Source organism: Nomascus leucogenys, chromosome 7b, assembly GCF_006542625.1.
Source record: "Nomascus leucogenys isolate Asia chromosome 7b, Asia_NLE_v1, whole genome shotgun sequence".
Taxonomy (NCBI): Eukaryota; Metazoa; Chordata; class Mammalia; order Primates; family Hylobatidae; genus Nomascus; species Nomascus leucogenys.
The window spans coordinates 53811641-53831058 of NC_044387.1; the positions used below are offsets into that span (position 1 = coordinate 53811641).

At 48.5% G+C, this 19418-nt stretch overlaps 1 protein-coding gene across 1 annotated transcript; it reads right to left on the reverse strand.

The window, feature by feature from the left end:
* Positions 1 to 224: 224 nt before the first annotated feature.
* On the reverse strand, positions 225 to 18978 carry CRYBB1 (crystallin beta B1). The gene is made up of 6 exons (XM_003277734.3): positions 18867 to 18978; positions 17040 to 17238; positions 12658 to 12776; positions 8783 to 8915; positions 2831 to 2973; positions 225 to 617 (listed from the first exon to the last, which is right to left on the reverse strand). Exons 2-6 carry the CDS (start codon positions 17217 to 17219, stop codon positions 434 to 436), a joined length of 759 nt encoding a protein of 252 aa, XP_003277782.1. The 5' UTR covers positions 17220 to 17238; positions 18867 to 18978; the 3' UTR covers positions 225 to 433.
* Between the last annotated feature and the right edge of the window lie 440 nt (positions 18979 to 19418).

Sequence of the window (19418 nt, forward strand, 5' to 3'; positions counted from 1 at the left end):
CACCCCAACACATCCATTCAGGACCCAGAAACCAACCTGCCTCCTCTGACCTGCTGCACAAATGCCCCGGCTGGACCATCTCTTACCTAGCATCCTTGGACAGCATCTCACAGGTGTATCTGGGTTTCCCCTGCTAGGCGGAGCAACCTCCTTGACGGCAGGAACTTGGCCTTATTCATTTCTGCCTACACATTTGGTACACTCACATAAAAGGCAGAAAGAACTTTTCAGTGTTTGCTGCTTTTATTATCGTTGTAATTATTAAGAGCGAGGAAGTCACATCCCAGTAATGATGGGGGACCTCAAGGCACACATCTGTTTACAGATCCAGGAGAAATTTTGGCTTTACGGAATTTTATTTGCCTGGGAAAAATGGCGGAAATAATTGAACATGAAGAAGGGTTGGGGCAAGGTAGCAGAGTGAGGTGTGAACTCACTTGGGGGGCTCTGTGGCCAGGACAGGGAAGGACCCCTCGAGGTGCCACTGCTTGTCACGCAGGCGACGCAGGGACTGCATCTGTGGCTGGAAGGCTCCCCACTCATTCCAGTGCCGGAAGTCGCCAGGCTCTAGGAGGTACTGGTACCCGCGGTAGCCAGGATACTGATAGCCAACCCATCTGAGAGGAAAGTGAGAAGGACTGAGTGGAGACAGCCTGCCTCGTTGCCTGGCACCCAGACCCCTGCCAGACCAGCCTGTCCTTCATTGATCCCCGCAGTCTGCTGCTCTTTCACCTCTGTCCTGGCTATATCCCTTCCTGCTCTGTGCCCTGGGGCAAGGACTTTGCCTCTCTGATAGGCCTCGGTTTCCTTTTCTAGGAAGTGAGCATGGTCACGGTGCCTGGTTTTATTAAGAGTGTTGGTGGGGGGCCAAATGGAGAATGCACTTCAAGTGTTTGCTAAGCATGTTGCCTGTGCATGGTAGGAATATGAATACACATCCCATTAAACGTGATGATGCAGGGCTCAGAGAACAAATCCAAGGAAGCAAGAATAGGACTTAGGGACTGGTTAACAATGAAGCAAATGAAAGAGAGGAAGTGTTATTTCAAAAAATTGGTTTTCTTGGCCCGGTGCGGTGGCTCAAGCCTGTAATCCCAGCACTTAGGGAGGCTGAGGCGGGCGGATCACAAGGTCAGGAGATCGAGACCATCCTGGTTAATGCAGTGAAACCCCGTCTCTACTAAAAATACAAAAAAATTAGCTGGGCGTGGTGGCAGGCGCCTGTAGTCCCAGCTACTTGGGAGGCTGAGGCAGGAGAATGGCGTGAACCCAGGAGGCGGAGCTTGCAGCGAGCTGAGATTGCACCACTGTACTCCAGCCTGGGGGACAGAGCGAGACTCCATCTCAAAAAAAAAAAAAAAAAAATGGTTTTCTTTGCAGGTAAGTGCATCGGTGTGTAGCAGCTGGGAGCACATACTCTGGTATCAAACATACCTGGGTTCAAATCCTAGCTCTGCCATTGATTTACTAGCTATGAGAATCTAGGTGGATAAGGTATCAGAACCTCAATGTACTGTCTGTACAATGGGGATGATAATGCACCCACCTCCTTGGTTTGTTATAAAGATTTAATAGTTATTCATTTAAAGTGGTTAGCACAGTCCTTGGTACATAGTAAGCACTCAATAGAAGTTATCATCAGTGATTAATTTCTAACTTCTCTCATTGTCTTTGCTGAGAGGGTCTTTCCAGGCCTCTGCCAGACCCCCTCCCTATATTGTAAAGCCTGGTTTAAGTTCCAGCCTCTGCAGATAAACCTTTGACCTGCCCTCCACCCTAACACACACAGCCAAATCCTAGAAACCTCTCCTCCTCTGACCTCCTACAACACAGTTGCCCTGGCTGGCCCATTCTTTACCTAGTATTGTTGGACACCATCTCACAGGTATATCTGGGTTTCCCCTGCTAGGCCAAGTAAGTCCCTTGAAGGTAGGAACTTGGCTGTATTCATCACTGCTTTCCCCAGTGTACCTAGCACAGTGCCTGGCTCACAGACAAGGCTTAGTATATTTCAGATGGCTTGAATGGCAGGGATATAGGTTTCAGGGAGGCAGAAAGGAACAAGAAAAAGGCCATGGCCCTGATGGTGTTACAGGAGCTCAGAACAAGTCTGGGAATGGAGAGACAGAGCCTTACATTTACCTAGAGGAGATCAGGGGTGTCTGGCATTTTCATTTGGAGGCAGGGGGATGGATAAAGTGACTCCTTTGATCCTGCCCTTCCATGTACTCTCATGACATAAGGTCATGGGGCTCAGTTTTGATAGCTTCAGATCCTGAGCATTCAGAGCAGAAAGGGCACTCTTAGATCAGGGAGTTTTGTGTGCCCACTGCCTAGCTGGCAACACTGAGAGGCAGAGAAGTGTTTAGGCTCACTCAAGTTCCTCAGCATGTCAGTAGCAGGGTCAGGGCCATCTTATGATGCAAATTCACTGCTTAGAACTCATTCTGTTCATTCTCCCAGAAGCTCCTGATTTCCCTGAATATTCCCTGTTCCTGGATGCATCCAGCCTCATCTATCCACATCAGCGCCGGCCCTTTTAGTTGATTGTTCCTTCAACCCCAACTAGGCTTAGCAGCTCCTATTTTCTCCATCTAACAACTTTTTAGAGCTGATTTGTTTACACTGACCTGGAATTCCTCAAAGTATGACTCTATTCCCCAGAGGAATAAAGCTCTATTGGCTGAATCCCAGAAACCAGCACTGGGAGACTGTGGGAGGGGCCACGGCCTTCTCTAGGAATCTGATGTTATAACCTATAAGGGGAGCAGCCTCTGATTCTGCCTGTGCTTGAAGCAGGGGACGTGGACCTGGCAGGAGGGATGCTTACGTTCCGCTGGAGACCTTCACGCTGCCCACGCGGTCACTGAAGCCGTAGACCCAGAGACTGGGTGCGTCGTCCCCCTGGATCTCTATGGTGTTGCCCTTGAAGTTGGCCCCTTCAAACAGGGAGATTTTGTGCTCCTGGGCGTCCTGGGGAAAGAGAGGCCGGGTCACGTGTGTGAAGTACAAATGGGACAAAGAGAAGAAACTTAGCGGGGCCTTCTGGGTGTGGAGGGAGAGAGATGAGCCTGTTCAGGCTGCTGGGGGACTCTCCGGGGACCACTGCTGTCTAGTCTCGAAGGAGACATAAGGAAAATGTGATGACAATTCCCATGTCATAGGGTCCTGGTGAGGATGAAATGAGTGCCTCCACATAGAGCACTGAGCACGATGCCTGGCATATATCAAGTGCTCAATAAATGCATTTATTGGCTCATGTCTATAATCCCAGCACTTTGAGAGGCCCAGGTGGGAGGATTGCTTGAGGCCAAGGGTTCAAGACGAGCCTGGGCAACATAGCAAGATCCTGTCTCTCAAAAAAAAATTTTTTTTTTTTAATTTGCCAGGCATGGTGGAGCACGCCTGTAGTCTCAGCTACTTGGAAGGCTGAGGCAGGAGGATTGCTTGAGCCCAGGAAGTTGAGGCTGCAGTGAGCTATGATTACACCACTGCACTCCAGCCTGGGTGACAGAGCAAGACCCTGTCTCAAAAAAAAAGGTATTTATTATTTTTTAAATTATGATCAGGGACAAAAAGGCTCAGAGAGGTCAAGCTTATTGATCAACATCACACAGCCAGGGAGGGGCAGAACCTTTCAGAGAAACATTTCATTCCTAAGCAGCGTCCCTGTGCCATCAGGGGTTTAACCAATTGCCCTTTTGTAAATGCTTCTTACAAACCAGGTGAAACGTGGAACGTTGGTGGAACACAGATCTAGGTTCAAATCCTGCCTCTAGGCTGGGCGCAGTGACTCATGCCTATAATCCCAGCACTTTGGGAGGCCAAGGCAGGCAGATCACGAGGTCAAGAGATCAAGACCATCCTGGCTAACACGATGAAACCCCGTCTCCACTAAAAATACAAAAAAAATTAGCCGGGCATGGTGGTGGGTGCCTGTAGTTCCAGCTACTAGGGAGGCTGAGGCAGGAGAATGTCGTGAACCCAGGAGGCAGAGCTTGCAGTGAGCCGAGATCGCGCCACTGCAATCCAGCCTGAGCGACAGAGCGAGGCTCTGTCTCAAAAAAAAAACAAAAAAAAACAAAAAAAACATCCTGCCTCTGATATTTATGCACTGGCGATCTTGGACATTTTACTCTGCCTCCTTCAGAGCCTCAGTTTGTTCATCTATAGAATAGAGTTATTGTCAGGCATGGTGGCTCATACCTGTAATCCCAGCACTTTGGGAGGCCGAGGCAGGTAGATCACCTGAGGTCAGGAGTCCCAGACCAGCCTGGCCAATGTGGTGAAACCCCATCTCTACTAAAAATACAAAAATTAGCCAGGTGCAGTCGCAGGTGCCTGTAATCCCAGCTACTTGGGAGGCTGAGGCAGGAGAGTCACTTGAACCTGGGAGGCAGAGGTTGCAGTGAGGCAAGATTGTGCCACTGCCCTCCAGCCTGGGCGACAGAGCAAGACTGTCTCAAACAACAACAACAAAAAAGAATGGGGTTACTATTGCTTTGTGGGATTGTCATGGCTACTCAACTCACGGTTGAGTGCCAACTATGAAACAGGCCCGGCCGGGTGCGGTGGCTCATGCCTATAATCACAGCACTTTAGGAGGCTGAGATGGGTGGGATCACAAGGAGTTCGAGACCAGCCTGACCAACATGAAGAAACCCCATCTCTACCAAAAATACAAAAAAAAAAAAAAAAATTAGCTGGGCGTGGTGGCATGTGCCTGTAGTCCCAGCTACTTGGGAGGCTGAGGCAGGAGAAATGCTTGAACCTGGGAGGCAGAGGTTGCAGTGAGCCAAGATTGCATCACTGCACTCCAGCCTGGGTGACAGAGCAAGACTCTGTCTCAAAAAACAAACAAACAAACAACCAGGCCCACCCTTGAATTTGGGCACGATTCAGTTCTGGCTTGCACTTATTTTTAATGCTTTCATGACCCTGTATCTTGTTTTTAAAGTTTGTCTGTTATTTCTGAGGGCAGGGATCATCCATCTTTTCAAAAGTCATCATGCACTGTTTTGGGCCCAAGGGTTTGAAGAGCCAAAGAGATGAACAGGAAATAGCAGAGTGATGCCAACCTCAGTGTCTAGGTTCAAACCCACAGACCTGGGTTCAAATCTCAGCCCCAGCAACTCCCAGCTGTGTGGCCTTAGGCCAGTCATTTTCTACCTCTGAATCTCAGTTTCCTTGCTTTTGAAATGCATGTTATCATAGCCTGTCACATAGGACAGTTGTAGGGATTATGTAAAAGGCAGGTAATATACCCAGTACGTAGTTGGTACTTAAAAATGGGCGCTGTGATTGTCTACTGTTATTCACCACCACTAGGAGGAAGAGCCCAGGATGTAAGTGCATCCTTCTGTGAAAGACTCCAGTAGAAGATTATAGATGAAGAAAGAACTTGTTAATTCTTCCAGAGAAAAGGAGAGCAGATCAGGGAAGGCTTCATGGAAGAAGTGACACTAGAGAGGGGCCTTGGAGGTTAAGGAGGAGTGCACAAAGCTGAGAAGGGAAGGAGGGTTGAGGGAAGGCACTGAGGCAGAGAAGGCATAGGCAAAAGCTGGGAGGTGGGAATGTGCAAAAACAATATCTGTGTGGCCAGGGTGCAGGAAGGCAAGTGCAAGGTGCCAGGCAGGGATGTAATCACAGGGGACCCTTTGGGGCATGGCAAGACAAATGCCCTTAGTGCAATTACTAGCCAGTGGTAAAAGTACGACAATGATTACTTATTATTGTTACAGTCTTGAGGGCCTTGGGAAGGTTGTTAGTCAATGGCTCCCCACTGCTAGAGGGGTCAAGACTAAACTCGCCATCACCTATGAGACCCTACAAGACCCTGGCCTCCACCAGCACCTCCCCTCCCATCTTGCCTCCCTCTCTCCTCCACTCCCTCTGCTGCAGCTTTGTTGGCCACCTTTAATTTTCTTGGTCCCACCAGTCCATCGTTGCTCCAGGAGTTTTGCACACACCGTTCCTGGGAAGGCTTTACCATCTGCTCTTCACATGGCTGAGTTGGTTTCCAAACTCTGGGAGCTGGCTTCCCTGACCACCCCCTGACCACTCCCACCTCTAACAATATCTGAGCCCCCAGTCCCTGCTTCTGCTTTCCTAGTTAGATTGCACGGCCTTTGTGTAGCACCTACCACAGTTTGCAATTGTAGATGGATTTCCATTATTAGGTTTTCGATAGCTGCCTCCCTGGGTAGCTTAAGTCCCATGAAGACAGAGACCTAGTCTGTTTGATGCACAGTTTTGCACTCAGAGCCTAGAACCAGAGCCTGGCAGAAACAGGCCAACTGGTTGGGTGCACTGGCTCATGCCTGTAATCCCAGCACTTTCGGGGGCCCAGGCAGGTAGATCACTTGAGATCAGGAGTTTGAGACCATCCTGGCCAACATGATGAAACCCCATCTCTACAAAAAATACAAAAATTATCTGGGCGTGGTGGTGCACACCTATAATCCCAGCTACTTGGGAGGCTGAGGCAGGAGAATTGCTTGCCCCAGGGAGGTGAAGGTTGCAGTGAGCCAGATCATGCCACTACGCTCCAGCCTGGGTGACAGAGTTAGATGTGTCTCAAAAAAAAAAAAAAAAAAAAAGGGAAAATAGAAACAGGCCAACCAAAATGCCTGGGTTCCAGTAGAACATGGTCAGGTTTTGTTTTTTTTTTTATTTTGAAAAGATCCCTATAACTTCCCAGGACAGGGGGCTGGAAAGGAGTCAGGGAACCCAGCAGGGAGTCAGCTGAAGCTGACCAGGTCAGAGATGATGGTGGCCTGGACCAGGACTGTGGCAGGGCAGAGAGAGGAAGGGTTAGACCAAGCTTACTCAACCTGCGGCCTGCAGGCCACATGTGGCTCAGGATGGCTTTGAATGTGGCCCAACACAAATTTGTGAACTTTCTTAAAACATTATGAGATTTTTTTTGCAATTGTTTTAAAGCTCATCCGCTATCATTAGTGATAGTGTATTTTATGTGTAGCCCAAGACAATTCTTCCAGTGTGGGCCAGGGAAGCCAAAATATTGGGCACCCCTGAATTAGACCATTGGATCTCAGCCCTGGCCACACAGACGGACTACTTAGAGGGCATAGAAAAGATAGCAGTGCTGGAGTCCCAGCCCCAGAGATTCAGAATTAACTGGTCTGGGGTGGGGTCTAGGCTTTGAGATTTCTAAACATTTCTAATAACATATTTTATTTAAACATGTACCTAAAATATTATACTTTCAATATGTAACCAATATAATGATATCAATGCATTGTTGACATTCTTTAAAATTTTTTTTACTATGTTTTCAAAACCTAATGTGCATTTTACACTTATGACACATCTCCATTTAGCCAAAATTCAAGTGTCCAATGGCCACATATGGCTAGTGCCTATTATGTTGAATAGCAAGCTTCTAGAAGCTACTGGAAATGGCCTGGTTGATCACTCTTCCAAACAAACCCCTTAACATAGGTTGGCATATAAGAACCATTCAATGATTGGGAGAGATATCTGTGAATTCTTACAGAGAGTGCATCATGAAGGCAAATAATTCAGTCTTACATTCTGTGAAAAGCATTGGGAATGATCTGTTTGAATAATCCATTAAGATAAATTTGGTGATGTCAAAACAGCTGGTGGTTGGCACTTGATAGCCTCAAATGCACATTCATGAAAATTCTTATAAATGTTCCCATCATGGAAGACAAAAGTCGGTTACCATCAGCAACTAACATTGGTGAGTAAGATGTAGCTGGTTCATGACTCATCATCAACTTAATTCTGGAAAAAAGTGTGAATCACTTGGAGATATCGCCACCATTTTGACCTTGAATCTTCTGGAAGTTGACTTAGTTAATATTATAAGAAACTAATTCAGTATATTGTCTTATTATTAAGAGGTTCAAGCTGCGTTTCTACAGTATCCCTCTTCTATTTTTTTTTTTTTTTGAGATGGAGTCTCGCACTGTCACCCCAGCTGGAGTGCAATGGCGCGACCTTGGCTCACTGCAACTTCTGGCTCCCAGGTTCAAGCAATTCTCCTGCCTCAGCCTCCCTAGTAGCTGGGATTACAGGCATGCACCACCATGCCTGGCTAATTTTTGTATTTTTAGTAAAGACAGGGTTTTGCCATGTTGGTCAGGCTGGTCTTGAACTCCTGACCTTGCATAACCGCCCACCTCAGCCTCCCAAAGTGCTGCAATTACAGGCATGAGCCACCATGCCCTGCTACAGTATCCCTCTTCTTAGCCATTGCATGATCTGCAACCAGCATGTTTGGTGTTTTGAATGGGCACTGAAATTTGAAAAGCTTCCCCAGGCCTGGCATGGTGGCTCACAGCTGCAATCCTAGCACTTTAGGAGGCCCAGGCGGGAGGATCACTTGAGGCCAGGAGTCCAAGGCTGCAGTGAGCTATGATCACACTACTGTACTCCAGCCTGGGGGACACAGCAAAACCCCATCTTTGGAAAAAAAAAAAAAGCTCCCAGTAAAGTCTAAATGTGCAGCCAGGGATATCAAGAGAATCAAGGAAGATGCTGAAGTTTTTAGCTCTAACTTGGAAGCTTTTGTGTTTATCATTTGCCCAGGGTTCCTACATGGGTACGTAGTGAGTGTGTTAAGGATGCTGATGAATTGATGAACTCAAGAATCCACGGTGTTTTGACAACTCAGAGGCTGCCACGCCTCCGTACCCACCATCATCTCCTTCTTGCCCTTGTCAGATCTCAGACTTACACCTGCCCCGCCCCGCCTGGCTGATTCTCCAGCCCCAGCCGGAGAGCCACTCACCATTTTGACGGGCCGGAAGGACATGAGCCGATCACTGCGGTAGCTGCTTGACCATGTGTTCCAGCGAGGGTACTCGCCCTTCTCCAGGATGAACATCTCCCCACGCAAGTTGGACTGCTCAAAGGCGACCCAGCTGGATACAAGAAGGACCATGAGGCGGACAGGAGACAAATGGTTAGTAGAAGCCCCCACTCCCTACTTGCCTTCCTCTCTCCCCTGGCAAGGCAGCCCTGAGGCCAGTAGGAAAGTCCAAAGGGGGCTGAACATGTCTGGGTTTGATTTTAGGCTCTGACACTTACAGGCTGTGTGACTATGGGCAAGTGACTTTACCTCTCTGAGCCTTTGTTTCTCATCTACACTCATATGCCTGTTTCCTTGGAGTTGGTGAAGGATTAAGTGAGATAAATGTGTGTGATTATCTGAGCACACTATTTCTCTAGATGTAGGGTTCATACGTGCTTCAAGTACATCAGGACTTGGAGCCAAGGAACACATAGACATTTTAAACTTGATGCCAGCTAGGAGAAAGGCTCTGTTTGATGTTAATGTGCCTTTAACACTTACTAATCTCTCCTTTTTTTCTTTTGTAACAAAGAGAGAAAAGACCACTAGCCCAGAACCTACAGCAGACAATGGTGTAATAGCAACATAATAATACCAATTAATTTTGTATGGATACCAATTAATTTTGTATGGATAATACTAGCCTTCCATTTATAAACAGTGGTGTGAGGGTTCTTTTAAAATGTGTTTATTTGTGTTTAGCAGGATCATTTTAAACGAAATATATTAAATGAACGACAGTCTCGAAGGTACAGGGGTAAGGGAAAAATTGATACAGGTGTTTGCATCCTTGCTGGGTAAACACTGGCCTGGCATTCGGGAGACACTCAGTAACTAGTATGAGGCAATGGGAAGGGAATGATGGTAATATCTACCCTCAGATACCTATGATAATATAATGTGATAGCACATATGAAGGTGCTAGGTTCCTTACATGGACTAATTAGAAGTTTGAAATTAGATGGAAGATTTTCCGGGCTTTCCCAGTGAAGATTGATTAAGGATAAGAAGTGAGCTTGTGTTAGAGGGACCAGGGATTGTGGCAGTGCAGGTGGGGTAGATAAGACAATCCCCATTCCACAAATGAGAAAGCTGAGACTAAGGAACTCCTTGACCTTTGCTGCCTGTGTGTTCAAGAGTTCTTAGGAAAAAAAGAGACGGATGAGGGGACACTGACACTAGCATCTTCTCCCAGGGGGCTGCTGGGACCCTGCTCTCCCCAGAAGGAGATAAGGATGATGGGCTATCACAGTGGGCTGAGAGAGAATGCATCACAGGAGCCTCAGGTCTTTGTCTGAGAGATGAGTTAACCACACTGGTGTAAATTAAAGATATGTTTGTCTTCCCAGAATAGAGTTGCATTTGCCTCAGCCCTGTCTGGTCTGGAGTAGAAGAGAAATAAATGGGAGAATAGATGGATGGTTGCACAGATGAATGGGTGGTTGGATGGACAGATGAATGGGTGGATGGATGGGTGGATGAAAGGATGGTTGAATAGATGGATAGGTGGACAGGTAGATGGACAGATGAATGGATGCATGGATAAAGGGATGGATGAAGGGATGGTTGAATGGATGGATAGGTAGATGGGTAGATGGATGGGTGGGTAGATGGATAGATTTATAGATGGATGGGTGGGTGATGGAGAACACACAGGGGGTACGTGTGTATAAATGGAGAATGGATGTATGTATTGATAGATCAATAGATGAATGGGTAGATGCATGGGTAAATGCATGGATGATGAATAAATGGGTGGATAGATGCATGGGTGAATAACAAGGGAGCCTTGGAAGGTGGTTTCATGTAGGAGTTAAGAGGACAGACCCTGGAAACAGACAGACCTGAGTTCTAATCCAAGCTTTGCCATTTGCTGCATGAATTTAGGCAGCACTTACGCCTGCTAAGCTTTAGTAACAGAGAAGAAATGATACATCTACTTTATTGCATCTACCTTGTTGGGAGATTATGAGGGCCTAAAAGAGGGAATGCATGGAACAGATACAGCACAGAGTAAGCCTCCAAATTAATACTGTTGCTGATTAAAGGGAGAAGGAAACTGGAGTTCTAGGCTTCTGGAAAAACAGACACTGATGTGGTCTTGCCACCATGCCCAAGGTCCCCCTAAAATCTCCCCTATCTTCTTGAGCAGGACCAGTGAGGATCTAAATTTTAAATGTTTATATCTATGCCTTTTCTTATCTCCCATGGCTCATTTCAACCTGCAAGCAAGGAGAGAGGGTAGGGCAGGAATTTTAATTTATAAGATAATGGAAACTGAGGCTAAGAGGGGTTAAGTCCCCAGCCTAAGGTCACATGATGGTGTCAGGTATCGGGCTGCAGTCTCCTGGGTTTCAGGCAGGCAGGCCTCCTCACTTTCCCCATGCCTAGCTCACCCTCTTCATTCTTTATTTCCCATGGCCCAGCCAGCACCCACACAGACCCAGGCCCCCGGACCACAGGCCCGTTTCCATGCCCATCAGGCACAGCTCCAAGGCACACGTCAGACACCAGCTGCATCTTTGTTTGAGGAGAAATACTCTAGGTTTGAGTCACTGGTACCAAAAAAAGCCTGAAAACCCATGCTGGCCACATCCGGTAGCTTCTGCTTCCAGCTGGGTTTTGGGGCTGAGGGTGGAGCTGAGGCTGTTGTGTTGACCACACTGAGGGTGCAGTGGGGGCAGGAGGTAGAAATGGTCCCGGGTAGGCTCCGGGATAAGTTGGTTAAATTCACAGGGCAGGGAGGTGGGTACGTGACCATCAGAGTCACCTGCCATGTTTGGGTGCCCACAAGGTAACAGGCCCATGCTGTATGATCTCCCTCAGACCTCAGCATAATCCTGTGAGGAGTGGTGAGGGCCATCATTCTCCCCATTTCAAAGATGGGGAAACTGAGGCTTGCAAACTGAACAAGGCAAACAGGGGAAGTCAGCACTCAAACCGAGGCTTGTCTGACCTCAAAGCTCATCTCAGAATGGGCTCAGAATACAGGATGACTGAACCCTTACAGGCTTTCAAAGTGGGGAGACAAGAGCAAACGAGCCACGTGGATCTTGTCCTGGGGCTGCCCCTCCACCCTGACCTCAGCACACACAGGCTGGACATAGGGCAACCACTCTGCCCAAGGATGACTATCCCTGTTTTATATGGGAGTCACTAAGGCCCAGAGACTCCCACAGAGAGAGGAACAGGCAGTGAAACATGGTGATTAAGAGCTTTAGGAATGAACTCAATCAACCTGAGTTGAATCCTGGCTGTGCCACTTACCAATAGGTGACACTGGGCAAGAGACTTACCCCCTCTGAGCCTCAGTCTTTCCATCTGTCAAGTGGGCATAAGAATAGCCTCTCCCTCCTACAGCACTGTGAGTCATCTAGGTGCAGTCCCGAGTCAGTGCCTGGCACCTGGTGGGTATGCCACAGATGCTTATCATTACTCCCAGGCAGCTGGACGCCCAGGAGAGGGGACAGCGAGTGGACACTTCACTCTTTGGCCTCTTTCTGCCCTCGGTGATGGGCTAGAGTTTTTGCTATAGTAGAAGCAGCATTTCTCCAGAGCCCAGAACCACGGCTTACTGCCAGTGTGATCTTATGCTAATTGGATCACCTCTCCGAGCCTCAGTTTCCTCATCTGTAAAATGAGATTGAGAACAATCCCTCCCTCTTCAGTTTGATATGAGGATTGGAAATAATGTATGTGCCAGGAGTACAAATGGCCGCAGGCACAGAGCAGATGCTGGAGAAATGGCAGCTACTGTTGTGTGGTCATTTTACTGTGGCAGAGAGTGTGCCCCTCCTCCGCCCAGCACTCACGGTCCCGCGGAGACAATGATGCTGCGCACGCGGTCGAAGCCACGGTCTGCCAGGTTCAAGCACTCCCCCGAGAATTCTGCTCGACGGCCCTGGAAGTTTTCCTGTTCGAAGACCACCAGCTGCAGGAAAGAAGCCCCCATGCCGAGGGCAGAGTGAGGGGGGAGTCAAAAATTCATTAAGTATCTACATAAATAAAAGCCGGCAGTGTAGGAGTCACATAAAAGTGTGATCAGCCACGGTTTGTGAAATGATCCTGTCCTCCCATCCCCCAATCTTTACTGTTTTTTGTTTTTTTGTTTGTTTGTTTGTTTTTCTGAGTCTCACTCTGTCGCCCCAGCTGAAGTGCAGTGGCGCAATCATGGCTCACTGCAACCTCCGCCTCCCAGGCTCAAGCGATCCTCCCACCTCAGCCTCTGAGTAGTTGAGATTACAGGCACCCACCACCATGCCTGGCTATTTTTTGTAGAGACAGGATTTTGCCATGTTACTCAGGCTGGTCTCGAATTCCTGCGCTCAGGTGATTGGCCTGCCTTGGCTTCCCAAAGTGTTGGGATTACAGGCATGAGCCATTGCACCTGGCCACATGCCCTAATTCTGAAGCTAAGATCTGCACCATCATTCGGAACTTATGAACTTCCCTTTCAGGCCTTTCTTTGTGCTGTTCCTCTTGCCTGGAATGCCTTCTCCACCACACATATCCAGCTTGGAGCTCCCACTGCCTAACTGAAGTTCCCTAATTCATATTCCAGCTCGTTATTCTGTTTTAGGCTCAGGTGCCACCTTCTCCAGGAAGCCTTCCCTGATTGCCCCTTCCTCCATCGGCCTTGGTTGAGCATCCCCCACTGTCCTCTCCCCATTAGCAGCACAACTAACCCACCACACTGTCACTGCTATTTTGCTTTGGGGTCTCCCTCTCTCTCTGCACTCCCTCTCTCCCATTACCCAGCCCCTCCAAAGACCAAGGGCTCCTCCAGGGCAGGGCCCGAGGTTGATCAATTTCTTTTTTTTTTTTTTTTTTTTTTTTAGACGGAGTCTCGCTCTGTCACCCAGGCTGGAGTGCAGTGACGCAATCTCGGCTCACTGCAAGCTCTGCCTCCCGGGTTCACGCCATTCTCCTGCCTCAGCCTCTCTGAGTAGCTGGGACTACAGGCACCTGCCACCACGCCCGGCTAATTTTTTGTATTTTTAGTAGAGACGGGGTTTCACCGTGGTCTCGATCTCCTGACCTCGGGATCCGCCCGCCTCGGCCTCCCAAAGTGCTGGGATTACAAGCGTGAGCCACCGCGCCCGGCCGAGGTTGATCAATTTCTATATCTCCAGCCCCAGCCCCAGCCCCAGTACCTGCCACAGAGCTGATGCTCAGGAGACACTTGCAAATCCAACCCTCCACAACATAGGGGAAAACTTGAGCTAATCTTCCCTCCTCACTAAGCCTCATGTTTGGTTCCCTGTCCACTTGCTATTCTAAGTTGGGACAATGTTGCCATTCACATGGACCAAGGCATAATTATCTGCCTTCTTTGAGCCTCAGTTTCCCCAGCTGTAAGAGGAGGAGGTTCATATAACCATGACCCAGCACTTCCACCTCTATCCTTGATTGCCCAAGAGAAACTCCTGTGTGTGTGCCCCAGGATGTTGTGGGAAGTCAGGGACCCCAAATGGAGGGACCGGCTGAAGCCATGGCAGAAGAACGTGGATTGTGAAGATTTCATGGACATTTATTAGTTCCCCAAATTAATACTTTTGTAATTTCTTATGCCTGTCTTTACTGCAATCTGTAAACATAAATTGTAAAGATTTCATGGACACTTATCACTTCCCCAGTCAATACCCTTGTGCTTTCCTATGCCTGTCTTTACTTTAATCTCTTAATCCTGTCAGCTGAGGAGGATATATGTCGCTTCGGGACCGTGTGATAATTGCATTAACTGCACAAATTGTACAGCATGTGTGTTTGAGCAATATGAAATGTGGGCACCTTAAAAAAGAACAGGATAACAGCAATTGTTCAGGGAATAAGAGAGATAACCTTAAACTCTGACCACCAGTGAGCCGGGCAGAACAGAGCCATATTTCTCTTCTTTCAAAAGCAAATGGGAGAAATATCACTGAATTCTTTTTCTCAGCATGGAACATCCCTGAGAAAGAGAATGCGCATCTGGGGATAGGTCTCTGAACTGGCCCCCCCGGGGGCATGGTCGTCTCTTATGGTCGAGGCTGCAGAGGTGAAATAAACTCCAGTCTCCCATAGCGCTCCCAGGCTTATCAGGAAGAGGAAATTCCTGCCTAATAAATTTTGGTCAGACCGGTTGACTTCAAAACGCTGTCTCCTGATAAGATGTTATCAATGACAATGGTGCCCGAAACTTCATTAGCACTTTGAATTTTGCCTTGGTCCTGTGGTCCTATGATCTTGCCCTGCCTCCACTTGCCTTGTGATATTCTATTACCTTGTAAAGTACTTGATGTCTGTGACCCACACCTATTCACACACTCCCTCCCCTTTTGAAACTCCCTAATAAAAACTTGCTGGGTTTTGCGGCTTGTGGGGCATCACGGAACCTACTGACATGTGATGTCTCCCCCGGATGCCCGGCTTTAAAATTTCTGTCTTTTGTACTCTGTCCCTTTATTTCTCAAGCTGGCCAATGCTTAGGAAAAATAGAAAATAACCTACGTGAATACTGGGGCAGGTTCCCCAATACCAGGAGACAGGGATAAGAACGTCCAAGCCATGCTGTTCATGAGAGCAAAGCTAGCAACCACTGAAATCGTGCTTAGCAGGAAAGAGACGGTCACGCTCTGAAATATCAGGCAGCAGGCAGAATGAATGGCCCGCAGTCATGCACAACAATATGGATGGATATTAGAGATCTCATAGTAAGTGAAAAGTACAAACAAAAGCCCAGAATAATCACATTGCATATTTCAATAAGTTAAAAACAAGTAAATCGGCCAGTTGCAGTGGCTCACACCTATAATTCCAGCACTTGGGGAGGCTGAGGCTAGGAGTTTGAGACCAGCCTGGATAATATGGCAAAACCCTGTCTCATAATTCGGTCTCAAAATAAATGAATAAATAAAACAAGTAGATAAATATACGTGTGTATGTATGTATACTTTTTAAAGGAATAATGCATAAAATTGTATACAAAAGCAAGCAAGCAGATTACAGACACAGGTTGAGGATAGGACGGTATTTCCTGGAGTTGGGGAGGAAAATGATGGAATCAAGGGAGACACCTTAGAGTTAGGTAGAAAGTTTTTAACAAAGTCCTGGCTTTGATATGGGTGGTGGGTTTGTAGGTGCATGTTGCATTATTAGAAATTAAATAAAACTAATGATTAAATAGGTACATAAATAGAAGCCTGCCATGCACAGACCACATGAGAGCATGTCATGAAATAGGGGTTGCAAAATGGCAACCCACTTCTGTGATCTGAGGTTGAAACCACACCAAACCAAATCCCAGGGGACTGGACACCTTGCTCTACAGGATCCCTTTCAGCCCAGACCACCTTGAGCAATTTTCAGGGTCTGAGGCCATCCTGCTGCCCCAGTGAGCCTCCAAGGACAGCTGGTTCCCTGCTGCTAAGCCAGCCCACTTCCTTTTCTTCTTTTTTTTTTCTTGCTTTCGATAAACTCTAAGCATGTGCGTGTGCAGGTGTAGCCTGATTGCCAGGTGTCCCTTCAGCTGTGAAGTGGTATGTTCTGGTTGTTGTTATCGCACAACTCGACAATAGGTCCCCTTTTTCTTTCTTTTCTTTTCTTTTTTTTTGATGGAGTCTCACTCTGTTGCCCAGGCTGGAGTGCAGTGGCACGATCTCAGCTCACTGCAACCTCCGCCTCCTGGGTTCAAGTGATTCTCCTGCCTCAGCCTCCCAAGTAGCTGGAATTACAGGTGCCCACCACTATGCCTGGCTAATTTTTGTATTTTTAGTAGAGACAGGGTTTCACCATGTTGGCCAGGCTGGTCTCGAACTCCTGACCTCAGGTGATCCAACTGCCTCGGCTTCCCAAAGTGCTGGGATTACAGGCATGAGCCACCACGCCCGGCCCCACTTTCTCCAAGTGTGTCAGAACCCCTGGGTATTTTATGGGCTCCCAGATTGGCTGGGCCACACTTGTGTCCCAGAAGGAGGAGGGAGGAGGAGGAGGCCAAGGTGAGGGAAAAAGAGAATAGAGACAGAGGATGAGAGTCTGGGGAGGTGGAGAAGAAGAAAAGGGAGAGTAAAGAGAAAGGAGAGAAAATAAGCCAAGAAAAAGGAGGAGAAAGAGGTACGGAGGAGTAAGAGGTGAAAGAGGAAGAAGAGGAGAAGGTGGAGGAGGGAAGGAAGGAGAGAAGGCATGGCACCCAGCCACTGCACCCCCAGGTCCTTACCCTGTAGTTCCCAGGAGGCAGTTCCCCCGCCTTGGCGCTGGTAATGGGCACGGTTGTTGGGGCCAGGGTGGTGCCGGGACTAGGGGATGTGCCTGCAGGTGGGGCCCCCTTCCCCTTGGTATCAGGCCCTGGGTTCACCGCCACTGTGGCCGAGGCCGAGGCCTTTGCAGCCTGAGACATGGTTCCCGCCTGCAAAAGTCTGTAAAGAAACCCTGGCCTTCAGGGATGACACCCCCAAACTGCCTCCTGCCCTCATAGCCCCACATCCTGTGCTTTCAGCCTCCTTGGAGCTTGTTTCCTATCTCCTTCTGCAACGTTTAAGCCTGGAAGTTTTTCTTTCATCCCTACTCCCCAGCCAAGACCTTCTCGTCTGGGGGCCGCTCATCCCACATATATCTTTCCTCCAGGCTTTTGACCATGCGGTTCCCTCCACCAGCTGTTCCACCCTCCATTACCCTGCTAGGTCCTTCCTTAGCCCCCTGCAATTTTCCACACTGCTTATCACGCTGATTTGCTTGTGCAACTCCAATTTGCCTCCCTAGACTAATAACAAGAAGTCCCATTTGGGAGTACTTAAGGTATGCCAGGCACTGTGACATACATTAATTAACCCATCTGACCATGACCCTAACCCCATGGAGTAACTGCTATCATGATCCCCTCTGAGCAGCAGGGGGCTGGAGAAGGAAGGGGCCCAGCTCAGGCCCAAACAGCTACTAAGTGGTAGGGCTCTGATTTCAACTCAAGGAAACGGAGCTCTTAAAGTGCTCTGCCATTTGCTTAATCTGATTTATTCACCGTCCATCCCTAACACTTGCTCTGCACCTGGCACATAGGAGATGCCCAATTAACATTTTTTCAGAGAATAAATGAATGCATGCTCCCAGCTCCTTTCCCAGTCCGCTTCCTCTGAGGGGTTGGTGTATGGGTGCAAATACAGGCTGGGGACTGGGGTGTATGGGAGGACCCAAGAGGATGTATTTACTGCATGTTGAGGGTTCTGAAAATGAGGACTGGGACTGGGTAGGCGTTGGGTGGAGAGGGCTTTAGTCAATTCCAGTGGTTCCTTGTTGCTTTAGGGTCATGGACTCCTTTGAATGTTTGATGAATACCTCAACTTTGTCCCCAGACAAAAATAATGCCCCCTTTAACCTTGGAGACAATGTTAACGGATTTGAGGACCCCCTGCTAGCACAGATTAAGACCCTCTGGTCAAGCTGATTCCCGAACACATTCTGTAAGGAGGAGCTAGCTGGGATAAGCACATCCCTCCCCCAGCCTCCTCCAGGAAGGCTGTGCATATTCTGGGGTGCCCTGTTCACCAGGGGTGAGGCCAGACATCTGGGCCACATCTGTGGCTTTAAACACTCCCCCCAGGGCTGGCAGCTGGACTCATGCCTTCCTGGAGATGTTCTCATTTTCTCTCTCTTCCCGATTCACCCTCTCCCTCTGTTCCTCCTCTCCTCCCTCTCTTTGCCTCTCTATCTGTTTCTTACTTCTCTCCCTCTTTCTGCCTATCTTCCTGTCGTTTCTCTCTCCCCCTCTCTGTTCCTTTCTCCCCCACTATCTCGCCCTCATTATATCTTTGCTTATCTCTCTATCTGTTCTTTTTAATTATCTTTACATCTGCCTCTGTTTATTTCTGTCTTTTCTCGCTCTCTCCCCTCTCCTTCTCCCTGCCTTTCTTCCTCTCTCCACTTCCGTCTTTATCTCCGTGGCCCTGCTCTCTGACTCTCATGGCACTGCTATCTCTGCCTCACTCTCTCTGTCTCCCTTTTCTCTTCCCCTCCCCTTCAGCTCTCAGCTGCGCTGTGGGTTCCCTCTTACCTGGGGACTTGCTACTTCCTGCTGGAGGACAGGCAGGCGGGCAGGTGCTATGAGTGACTAGAGTCCGACCCCCCATTTTATAGTCTGGCAGACATCAGGCCCTATAGTCTGTGGCACAAAGGGGAAGCTGGCTCAGCAGGCCTGGGCAGGGAGTGGGGGACTGGGGCCCTGACCTCGCCTGGATCACTGCAGACAGCAGCACTTTCCTTTGTGAGGCCAGCACACACAGCAGAAACCCTGGCCACAGCAGCTTCACCTTCCAACCCTACCCTGACCCCTTTCTCAACAACCCCAGCCAGGGATGGGCCCCCAAAAGGGTCCCTGCTGGCTGCCAACATGGAGCAGGGAAAAGGGGAGACCCTAGGAGGCAGGAGACCAGAGTTTGAATCCTGACTCAGCCACTGTGCGCTGTGTGGCTTTTGGTAGGTCTCTACCTCTAGGGGGGGCCTCTGTGTCTGCAATTATAAGGTGGTCACGTGTCCCTATTGGATGCTGCACAGAAAAGAAGGTGACAATGAGCGTAGAAGCATTTCGTAAAGGCAGATGTGGGTT

What these genes read in the sequence shown, in the direction of transcription:
- CRYBB1 (XM_003277734.3), bottom strand. Translation starts at nt 17,219, where the DNA reads ATGTCTCAGGCTGCAAAGGCCTCGGCCTCGGCCACAGTGGCGGTGAAC. An exon ending in ATCATTGTCTCCGCGGGACC is followed by an intron (nt 8,916 to 12,657) that starts GTGAGTGCTGGG and finishes TCTTGTATCCAG; the next exon opens with CTGGGTCGCCTTTGAGCAGT. An exon ending in CCTTCCGGCCCGTCAAAATG is followed by an intron (nt 2,974 to 8,782) that starts GTGAGTGGCTCT and finishes CTCTTTCCCCAG; the next exon opens with GACGCCCAGGAGCACAAAAT.